Source organism: Solanum lycopersicum, chromosome 7, assembly GCF_036512215.1.
Source record: "Solanum lycopersicum chromosome 7, SLM_r2.1".
Lineage (NCBI taxonomy): Eukaryota > Viridiplantae > Streptophyta > Magnoliopsida > Solanales > Solanaceae > Solanum > Solanum lycopersicum.
This window is the reverse complement of record NC_090806.1, coordinates 60,277,427-60,289,551: the sequence shown is the minus strand read 5'-3', so window position 1 is coordinate 60,289,551 and position 12,125 is coordinate 60,277,427. Positions and strand designations below refer to the sequence as shown.

The 12,125-nt window shown below is 31.7% G+C and overlaps 1 protein-coding gene across 2 annotated transcripts; it reads right to left on the bottom strand.

Moving 5' to 3' along the window:
• Positions 1-6,773: 6,773 nt before the first annotated feature.
• LOC101268010 (transcription factor JUNGBRUNNEN 1-like) lies at positions 6,774-11,726 on the bottom strand. Of its 2 annotated transcripts, none has more exons than XM_010325622.4 (3): positions 11,406-11,726; positions 8,147-8,466; positions 6,774-7,591 (listed from the first exon to the last, which is right to left on the bottom strand). In XM_010325622.4, the coding sequence occupies exons 1-3, from the start codon at positions 11,653-11,655 to the stop codon at positions 7,148-7,150; spliced, it is 1,014 nt and encodes a 337-aa protein (XP_010323924.2). In that variant the 5' UTR covers positions 11,656-11,726; the 3' UTR covers positions 6,774-7,147. The 2 variants fall into 2 exon arrangements, with proteins under 2 accessions (XP_010323924.2, XP_004243883.3); XM_004243835.5 differs by having other exon boundaries at positions 8,147-8,463.
• Between the last annotated feature and the right edge of the window lie 399 nt (positions 11,727-12,125).

Below are 12,125 nucleotides of genomic sequence, written 5' to 3'. Positions count from 1 at the left end.
TATTGAAATTTCTAGAAGACAATATTTGGCGATTTCTTGTCTTGTGGCTGCGTCATTCCTTCCTTTCAGACAATCGGAAATGGAGGCTTGTAGACGATTTCTTCTTCATCATCCTCCTCAATCACTTCACGGCCGGGGCCACCGTTACTTGCTCCCTGTTCACGGGCGAGGTGTTTTCCGCCCTTTAAGTTGCTATGGGTCGCTAATTCTTCGTCGAGTGCCGCACTTCTGGCCGACAATACGGCAGTCTCAATATCTATCTTCGCTTCTCTCGCCTTTCCTTCGTGTATCTTCAAACGAAGCAGGTTCAACCTTTTCTTTAGGCTTTCGGTTTCCATCTCAGCCTCCTTCTTTCTTCTCATCTGCGACGCCAGATCTTCATCCAAAGTCGTGACCGCAGCTTTGTAGATTGCCGTGGTTATTTCTACCTTGAGTCCTTCCTCTTTAACCTTCTGAATCTCTCGAGTGACCCGCTCGATCTTTTTTCGCAATTCCTCCTTAGTGAGCTCCGTCTGGACGTTCTCGCCTTTGTCCATAGCGGTGATTCAACTTACCTGAGACGATAGAGCGGTATTCAAGATTTGTGGTGGGAGGTGGATCTTGCGTGAGAAACTTGAGACTCGGGAATTTTGGTCGGACGTTTGTAATAGTGACTTCTGTGTACCTTTTTTTTTTTGCTAGGAGTGGGTTTACGATATCCTCATTCAAATCAACGTAACACATAAGCATTTAAATACACATATATCGTGTCCTAATCATGCATGGGGACCCTTTTGTGCCAAGGGTAGGCCTAACGCATTCGAATGATGTACGTGTGAGTTTAAACCAGTCAAGTGATTCCCCCAAAAAATAATGTTTAACAATGAGGGAAATGTTTTAAAAGGGAAATAAACAAACCCACACAGGGGCTATTTAGAAAGTGTGATAATATCAGGCCCACGCAGGGGCTAAAACAATGCAAATACAGACAAAGAAAAACCCGCGCAGGGGCGATATCCACTATGCTGCTCCGGACGATCCCGCTCTGTCGTCGTCTTTCTGGTTTTTGTGCTGTTGGAACATGTACCTCAGCATCAACAGAAAGCCTTCACCCAGACGCCCTTTGTCTTCCAAGCTCTCGTATCGCATTCTCTCAATTTTCTGCTGGATCCAGCTGTCGAACTCGTCATACCCTTGCTTCAGTCTCTCGATCTCTCGAGTTGCCCTCTCGAGTGCGTCTTGGTTCTCTACGAATTTGGCGTAGACCTCATTAGCTTCTTCCTTTAATTCTCGCAATTCGGCCTCTGCTTTGGCCTCTTTGTCTGTCACACTGCGAAAGCTACGCGGAATTTGAAAGGAGATGTTTTGTATATCCTTCTTCAACCATGCTTTGTAGCCTTCGTCACATCCAGCGTTGAATCGGTCAGGGGCGATACTGTCTTTGCCCATGCGCTTGGCATTCTTCCATTCTCTGAGCATCTCTGTAGCGTCGTCCACCCTGTCGTCCCCAATATCGTATACATAAGCGCCATAATACGCTTCTCTAGGAACAGTCTGCCTCCTTCTGAACTGTCGCAAGACTCGGAATGGAGCGTAAGGGCGAATTCCTCGAATGCCGGGTAGAGGGAGCACGACACATCTACGACCCTCCACGACAACTTCCTTGGATATGAAGCGGTCGAGCATCCATTGGAGGTCCTCTTCTCTCAACTCGGAGAAAATTTGGGCCCACTTCCCTCTCGTTCTCCGATTATTCAGGTTGGCCCAGAATAGCAAGTCGTTCAGCTCTTTGAGAGTGTTCTTGTTGTCGAGAGTGTGCAATTCTCGAGTTCCAGCACCCTTCGCCAGGTGGCTGAGAATCCACCATTGGAGGAGCAGGTTACACCCCTGGAAGTACCGATGTCCCTCTTTGCACTTACCCAAAGCGCGATATATGTCCGATAATATGACCGGAGCTACGGAGTAGTACTTCGTCGTTCCTTGATTCTTGTACCCTTTGAACAGCGTCCGGACGAGTGTTATGACTCTGGTGTTGATGCTCATGCTCGGGCCGTGCGGGAAGACCATTGTTCCCAACAAGGCTATGGCAAACGCCAACGGGCGGAGCTCATTCCACTCTCTGTAGGAAATTCTAAATTCCCGATTATACGCGGCATAGAAACTCGCGTGTCCAAATCTGACATACAAATCCCTGAACATTACGTGAGAGTCTTGACACCAATAGGTGTAATCCCTTCTTAGCCCTAACCAATCCGAGATGTTCTCAACGGAAGGTTTGTTGGGGATAAACACGTCCTCTTGCTATCTCTTAATTCTTCTAATGTAGGGGTGATTTCGGCCGTTCCGAAATGGAAGACCATTCTTTGGCTATCCCAGTACCCGGTAAGAACCTCGATCAACTCTGGCCAACCGTCCATGTTGATTAGCTCGGTCAAGGCCCCTATATATTTGTTGAGAGTTCGCTTATGATCTCCGTCTAAGTCGTTGTGCCACATAGCAAGTTGGGGTGGCGCGGAGATGACCATGTCAAATTTTGGAAAACGGTCCACATCTGCAAAACAGAAACCCGTTAGACTTTCCCCTACCCCCAAGTTAGTTTTTTCACACATACATTTTCGAATGTCAGATAACATGATGCGTCGTGAGGTCGAAGACCTTAGACGCGATTTTTGGCGGTTTTCTACTAAAATGGACTTAATACGCCTTGGGTATTAAGTCGTCCTAGGCTGATGCCTAATTTTGGTTTTGGTTTCGCTCTAACTTAGGCTTTTCTAGAATTGTTTTCAAATAGACGGTTACCCGAGTCGGACAAACATCGGGGTGGAGATATCGAATAACGTCGGATGACCGCATTCCGACTATTTATTTGATACTCCCAAATAAGTTCTTGGGGTTTTTCTGAGAGAAGTCGTGGTAAGCCGCGTAACTTGCGTTTCCTAATGCAACTAGTTGCCGTTTGGCGAAATTTATGCCATGAGAAAAAATGCAATTCTAAAAACTAAGTAATCTAAGCAATTAAACAATTAATTACAAGTTAGTCAAACAAAGTTAATCTTAGGGTTAGAATTCTCCGTCCCCAGCGGAGTCGCCATTTCTGTTTTATCGAAAAAAATTTCGATTTCGAAAAAGAGTTTGTTTTATTAAAGGATATTTTCGACTTTTGGGAGTCGCCACTTAATTTTTTAGGAAAAATCAAGAAAACTTATTTCCAAAACAACTTAAACAGAAAAATTTGTTTTGAAAACATTTTAGGGGGTTCGGGATGGGCCTGAGAATTAAGAAATGGGCCGCTGGGTTTGAATTTTGTTGGATTGAAATTGAAGGAGATTGAACCTGAATTCAGTTCTTCAAAAGGATTAAAGGAAAGAGTTAAATTTAAATAATGGCCAATTGATTTAAAACGAATTTGGTATAAATTCATTAACGAGCCTATTTATTTAGTAACATAACTATTTGAATTATAAAATAATGATTCAAAATATAGTTGTGATTTAAAGCAAACTAGTTTAATGGAATACTTTCTAAACTAAAGATATACATATATACATATACATATATATATATATACGTATATATATATATATATATATATATATATATATTTTCTTTCGTTTTCGCAAGATTTACCAAACTAATTAACTCAAATAATTTGAAAAACTCACGAAGCTCGATAATTAATTTATACCAACGTGGGTCAAAAATTGGGTGTCAACAAGGAACATAGACAATTAGTGACAATTGCCGCTAAAAATATATATTTAGCGGCAATTATGAATTAAATGCTGCTAATGGTCATTTTTATGATAGTGTGATTCCATCAAGTGTTTATATTCTTCTTCTGTCTCTTTTTGGTGTGAGAAGAAAACAAGATGAGTATCTTCTTTTTACTCACTAAAATGGTTCCATCCCATTGTAATCTATGGGTTAGAAACAAAATAGACCATGTACTTTGTTTGGATTGTTGTTACGTATTATTTCATAATATATCATAATTTTTAGGGAAATTTAGCTAACTAGTCAAAAAAATTAACTTATTTAGTGATAATATTCATAATTTAATAATATTAGTAAACATGTCAAAAATGTCATTATTTTAAAAATAAATAATTATTCTGATATTATTAATATTTTCTCTCTCATTATTTACACCCTTTTTTTCTCTCACATAGATTACACATTTTCTTATATTTATGTAATTTGATAGATATTAATATTATTTTAATTTTTCTCTCTCTTTTCTTAAGCTTATCAATTTCTCTCTTACTTTCTTCCTAATCAAATCTCCTGATTTTTCTCTCTTTTCTTATTCTTCTTTTTAATTTCTCTAACATTCTTCCAAATAAATTCCATATATTTTCGATTCAATATATTAATGTTTTCTATTATTCTTATTTAATTTCGTTGCAAGATTTGATTTGAAGATTAATATTGATTTGAGTATTATGTTTTCAGATTCCTTATTTATTTACTTACTGATTTCAGTGTTTTTTTAATTTTTTTAATTTTATAGTTGTTCTTAAAACATTTTTTAGGGTTTGAGACTACATAATTCTCTCTTCAATGGACGTTTTCAAGAGACTTACTAAAGGTATGACACAAAATAATCAAAGTTCTTCCGATTTTCCATCATTTAATTTTTTTTCACTCAAGAATTAAACAACAATGTAGGTGCCGCTTCTAAATCTAAGAAAGATATACGATGGGGAAAAATGTCTGAATCCGTCAATGTGCAAAATCACACACAAATTAATAATAATGAAGTTGAAGAAGACCAATTTGTTGGAGAAGTGTTTTTTTTTTGCATGTTCTGTGTCTTGCATGTTTAGTTTAATTTGTTTAGTAATTTTTAAGATTAAAAAAAATTCATGTTACAATGCGTTTGAAAGTGTATATGAAATTTTTATTATGTTATAGTTAGTATTTATTTGTGTATTTCATATATTTTTTGTATTTTGTGTTCTGTTTTTTTGTGTGTGTGTTAGTTATGTCAATGTAACACATTATATGAGTTTGATTGTGTATATTTCATAGTTTTGATGTTTTTTGTATTCATAGATTTGGTAGTGTATATTGAATTTTGTTGTTGTTTTAGTCATTATGTATTTTTGTATTTCATTGTTTTATTGTATTTTGTATCCATAGATTTGGAATCGTATTTCATTTATTTAATTCATTTTGTATTCTGTTTTTTTTTTTGTGATAGTTATGTCAATGTACCACAGTTAGTATTTATTTTTGTATTTCATAGTTTTATTGTTTTTTGTATTCATAAATATTTGGAAGTATATATTGAATTTTGATCATGTTTTAGTCAGTATGTATTTTTACAATTAATAGTTGTAGTAATTCAAAAATTATGTTGCATTGTTTCTGAATTTGACATTTTTTTCTAATTTAATTTGTATTTATTCTAAAGGTATGGCAACTAGTTATGTATTTTATTTAAGAATGAGTACACTAAATATTCAATTATTTCTTTTATTTTATTCACTTTTTCATTATACTAATTTTTGTATTTTATATGTTATTATACAAAATTCTATATAAAAACTAGAATAAATAGAAATACAAATAAAATACATATTGAAATGAATACATACAAGATTTTTGAAGAAAAAAATAACTATATAGGGAAAAAAATATATGAAAATACAAATATATTTCTTAAATGACTATATAGAAAAATTTGGCATACCTATTGGAATGAATATAAATTAATAAAAAACTATAATAAATATAAATAGAATATATTGTGGAATTAATATAATTTTAAAAAGGTAAAAATTCCGGAGAGAAAAAAAACAAATTTAAATTTTTATTTGAAAATTAACTGATGAGAAAATTAAGGTTGCTTACCTTTTTTTGAAATATTCTCTCCCTTAATTTTCTTCCTTTTGTTATTAAATAATTATATTCTTTAAATAAAAACAAATAATAAAAACATAAATAAGATACATAACAAACTAAAATATGACATTTTTACTAAATATTGAAAGTGTTGCTAATGAGTACTCTAAAATGCTAAAATATTGACATTTTGAAAAATTTTCCTAATTTTTATTGTTTTAATGAATACAATATTTGGATAGATATTATTTTCCGTCGTTACATAATGTCACACATTCATAATTTGAACAAGGAAATCAGAAAAGTAAGATGCATGATAGAGCTACTATAAAAAATTAGGGTAAAAGATGAAATATAATTATAAAATATAAATAATAAATAAAGACAAATAGAAGCAAATATTACGATAACATCACTCCAAATCAGCTGTTACATATTGTTATGGTTCCAACTTCAGGCTATTAGAGTAGAAGAATAAATAAGGTAAATAAAAAAGGAGTAACAGAGTTTAAAGGAGAACTTGTTCAAGCCAAAATACCAACTGATTGTTGGCATTATTGAGGGGTTGTGCACTCAAGGGTGTGACATAATTTTAAGGGAAAGAGGATAAATATGCCTCCGAAATAGTATGCAGATATCCTTCGTTGTACTTTTGGGACATTGATGTTTCTGTCATTCAAAAGCTAAAGCCTTTATACTAACAGACATATCTTAATTAAATGGTACTGGACTTGTTGTTCTGTTCTTCAAGAAGACTAATATCAGACACACACAATGCATAATAGCAATAGTCTATGAAGTGAGTTGAGAACCATGAGTTCTCACGCTCAAGAAGCTGCAAATCAAGTTAGAATATTGTCTTGCTATCTTCATAACCAAGTTATCATAACGTCTATTCGTATGTATATATATATATATATACGCGAAAGATAGTGATGAACCTAATATTTGTTCCCTCATAAAACCATCTCTTACTGTAATGTACTCTGAACAAAAAAGTATTCTATGAAATTCAGTACAAGAAAGTACTCTAGGAAATTAGTAATTTACAAGATGTATGCAAGTCCTAATAAACAAAAAATGTAGAAAGCATATCACACTGTGTTAACTTCAATCCCAACAACTGATTCAGAATCTGCTGCACGCGTCTAGCTCTGATTATGAATATGTGTGGGGAGGAATAACACAGATACGATTAACGGATTAAGAACAGAACCTGCTGACTTTAAATTTTGGATTCGTCACTGATTCAACACGTATATGTATACCAAGAGTGCTCCTATAAAGACAAGTCACAAGTCTTTTTTGCTTCCAGGCCAGCTTATTTAAATCCAAAGAGACTACGAGGATCAATGGCTAAATCAACGACAGATTTGAGCTCATCCCAGTTTCCATGACTAAACAAATACTCCTGATCTTCAGCACGTGTGTTCCAAAAGATTGAATTTGATGATGTGAATGGCGATTGATCAGGCATGGTCGTAATTAGTTGGCTATTATTGTAGTAACTGTTTCTTTGATCAACTTGATAGTTTAAATTTCCTCCACATGATGCATTCATAATGCTCTTTTGTGGAAATGCCATCTTTTTGAAATTGATGACATTATTGGATTGATCATCACTGATTTCGGATTGAACACTGCATGCCTTAGAACTTGTGTCAACGAAACTTTGTTTAACAACTGGCTGCTGCTGCTTCCAATCTGGTGTGAATCTTTTGTAATTGGAAATCCTTTTGAATATTCTGCAGAGAGTCCAAACTTCCTGCAATTTATGAATATTCGATATACAAGAGTGAGGGTGATCCAATATCAATCTGCCTCTAAACATAATAAGTCATGAATGTGGCTATGTTTGAAGCGATTGAGCACCTCCACCGTCGACCAATAGGTTGAGGGTTTGAGTCACGTTGTTAAAGGTCTTTCAGAAACAACCTCTCTACCCATTCCACAAAGGTAAGGATAAGATCTGTGTATGGTATTACATTGCATATGTTGTTGTTGTATATTGTATGCCAGGATTCTCGGGGACTATTGAACTCTAAGGTAACGAAAATTTCAAGTTCGTTCATACCTATATAAAGGGTAACATGATAGAGATCAACTAGCTAATAATCAATGTAAGTAGTCTCACATACTGATGTCTGAGGAGGATAGTGTATACACAGACCTTACCTCTATCTCATATGTGATGCAAAAAGACTGTTTCTAGTAGACCACCAACTCGAAAGATGAACAGATTCTTACAAACAAACTACACGAAACAATAGAAAATCAAAGAACAAGAAACTAGAAGAGTAGTCCATATCGAGAAACTTACAGCTTCAGCAGCAATGTTCTTGAGATTCGGGAGGTGTTGTCCATTTGAAGTATTCGTCTTCCAAATAGGCGGTAGACGAAACTCATGCATCATCCAATCAGTTTTAGTACCTTTTCCAGCACTTCCCCTATAATATACTAATGATTTTTTGAGGCCAATGCACAGCTCATTGCTTTGTGAATGAACAGGCTTATCAATTCCTGTTGCTTTCCAAAAACCAGATCCTGTTACTCTATTTGGTCTTACACTGTTTTTGTACTTTCTTCCTCTCATGCTGAAGAAATACCATTCCTTATTATCACCTACTCTGCCCATCACTTCTTCATACAAATGAAAAAAAAACAAAAACAATTAGCTTACAAACATATACTTATCTCATGTACAACTTCATATATAACCCTCATAATGACTACAAAAATACACTACATTAAGTATATGATCATTAGTAGTAATTAATTCTTAATTATCGTTAAATATATATTTTTAGCAATAATTAACATTTTATGTATAAATGTGTTCCTGAAACTTTTAGCGACATTGAAACTAATGACACTTAACTAATGCTTGTATTGACACACGTTCATCCTCATCTATTATCTTCTCCAATCATTTAGTGTTATCTTTGTCTTGTGTGTGTTTCTTCCACCAATACTTTTCCTTCCTCAATCTTTAATGCACTTCACTTAGTTCGAATCACACATTATCTTCTTTCTTATCCAAGATATTAATTCGATTAATTATTATTGATAGTTATATGGAGTTATTATAAAATTAGCTAGTATAAAATTGTTATAAACTTCTTACTCTGATTCAAATTTTATGTCTTTATCTTTCTTAGTCTATTTCAAAAAATATTACTTTTTCTCCGTAGTTTATTTAAAATAAAATTTCATCTTTTTATGTTCAGTAAGTATAAATTTCATCACTTTCATATTCTGTTACATGAATGACATAACATATTTAAAATAACAAAAGTCATATGTTAAATATTTTATGTGTCTCACACTACTTATAAAATATATTTTTATATTACTTGCCATTTCCTAAATCAAGATAAAATTGATTATTTTTTCCACTTTATCCTTAAGAATAATTTTAAAAAATTCACCGGTTGTTAATTTTGATATTGATTGACAAAACATATAAATAAAAATATATTTAAAAGACAAAGAATTAATCAATAAATATTTGTTATAAAATAAAAAATAAACAAGTAATATAATTACAACTTTAGATCGAACATGCATTTCTTTATCTACCACGTATTCATGTGGACAAAGATACTGTCGTTGTTGCTTCTAATACTCTCAAGCTAAATATTTTAATGATATATAAGAGTAAGATTATTATTATTATTATTATTTATTATTATTATTATTATAATATGGATACTATATATTATATAGTCAAAAAAAATTCGTGCTGTCTTGTTTGAATTAGCTAATAATGTAAACTTGGTCAACGACAGTGACAAAGTCACTTTCTAATTTATTGTCTTTTTTATATGAATTGTTCTTATCGTTCCTACAACTTTGGGGTCAATAATTGTTGCATGAAAAGGTCAAACAAATATATATATATATATATATATATATATATTACTTTTTTTGAAAAGAATAATGTGTTATTATATTAAAATTATATAATTTTACACTTCTTATCCTATTCTAATTAATGAGATTATTTTGTAATTTCAAATCATTATCTACTCATTAAAGCCGCAAGTTCTGAAAATAAATAATTCTTTTTAAAAATTTAGATCTAGTCAAAACACATTCACATAATAATTAGAAGAATACATAGAGACTAAATATAGAAATAATTAATTTTAAATAGTTTTATGTTATTCGAGAAATTTTTGTTACCTAGGGCATTTCAAGAAAAAAAATGTTTAATTTGTCGTGAAATAGTCATTTTAATTGTGAAATCTGATTATACTAAAAGATATGAAAATATTTTCAGCAATACAAGGAAAATGACCATTTAGAGGATTTTATTTTTCTTATCGCGATTTTAATTTTAAACTTTATATTACTTGCTTCAACTAGTGATAAGACACGTTCATCGATAGAAGCTTATCTTTCAATCATGTCATATAATTTCATAATTGAAGAATATAGTAGAGGAATGTTTTGTCCAAAGAATTTGGCTTATCACTAGATATGTGCATAATTAATAATTTTGTTTTTGAAAATTTATAGCTAAATAAAAATAGCAATATATTTTATAAATTAATTATAATATTTATCTATCACTAACTTATGTATTACTAGTAGTGGAAACGGATAAGCTAGCACAATTTCTTAGTCTTCTTGACCTACAATTCTAATCATTTTGATGCTGGTTATGGACATAAAACAAATTTGCTCAAGTATTTTATTAATCTCTTTTAATGAAACCAAGCAAAAAAAAAAAAAAAAACCACACACACACAATCAAGAAAAAAGGTAACATAAAAAGTATAAAATCTTCAATAAATTTTTTTGAATTCACGTGAACGATTGAATGGTCAATATATTTGAATATAGATTTGTGCAAACTAGCAACATGACCAAACTTGTATATATAAGATCCGAATAAAAACTATTGAATTTATATGAACCGTAGATTACTAAATGATTTGGCCAATTTGAACATAGACTATGCAAAAAGATGACATAAAATAACTTGTATAATAGCAAAAATGAGAGTTTTATTTATGTTAAGTAGATTGACCAGTATATTTCACTCTTTGGATATGTCTCTGAAGCATTTAGCGACATTGGTTCTAATGACACTTAACTAATGCAGGTAAAGAATTTAGCACTCTTTATGAGTGTCAATATATGATGCCGTTAAAAGTTGTTTTTGTTAGTGTTTGAACATAAATTTTGAAAAAAGATAATATAAAATAACTTGTATATAAAATCTGAGCAAAAACAATGAATTCACGTGAGTTATAGATTACTAAGTAGATTAACCAATATATTTGAATATAGACTTGTGTAAGAAGATAACAAAAAATTAACAATTTGTGTATATGTGATCGGAACAAAATCTATGAATCCACATAAATCATAAATTACCAAGTAGATCCATCTTTTGACATAAAATTGTGAGAAATAGAACACAAAACTACCTATTATATACTTATTATATGACATGAATAAAAATTCTAAATTCACATGAACCATTAAAACCAAATAAGTCGATCCACCTTTGAGCACAAACTCATAATAAAATTGAACATAAAAAATTAGTGAATTGCATATATACTCACTTGGAAGATCCCAAGGATCATGTTTATAAATATCAACCTCTTTGATAAGATCAAGTTTGATTCTTTTATTTTCCACTTTGCGTTTAAGATAAAACCCTACAAGCTCTTCATCTGTTGGATGAAATCGAAAACCAGGAAGCAACAAATCATTTTCTTCATCATCATCACTATTTTTTATCTTACTCTCACATACTATAGTATTTTCCATTTTTTCTACTCTTTTTTCACTCATTTTTTTAAAATTAATCATATGAGCTAGTGCATGGATATTTTATAGAGTTTTTGTTAGTCAATAAGCTAAAGAAGAAAATGAAATATAATAAATAAAAATGAAAAAAAATATTATTTTTAATGAGAAAGGTCTAGAGATTGTAGTTGCTTTGGTCAAAGACCACCCAACATAATTGGCCTATTTTAATTTGTTGATTATTCAAAAATGACTTAGAAGAAATACTTATTCTCTCCATTTATTTTATGTGAACGATTTTTATTTTTTTTTTGAAATTTATGGTCTTAATATGTTTCAAATATTTTTATGGTTGTAACATCATGTCACATTTATATTGAAAAGGATAGTTTATAATTTTGATTATTTCTAAATATTCAGATACGTTATTCTTTTCTTCACATACTAGTTGTTAAGATTATTAAAAGTATTTTGTAATATACAAAAATAGAGATGAAAATCAATTAATTCTTTTCATTTTATCTTTGATACAA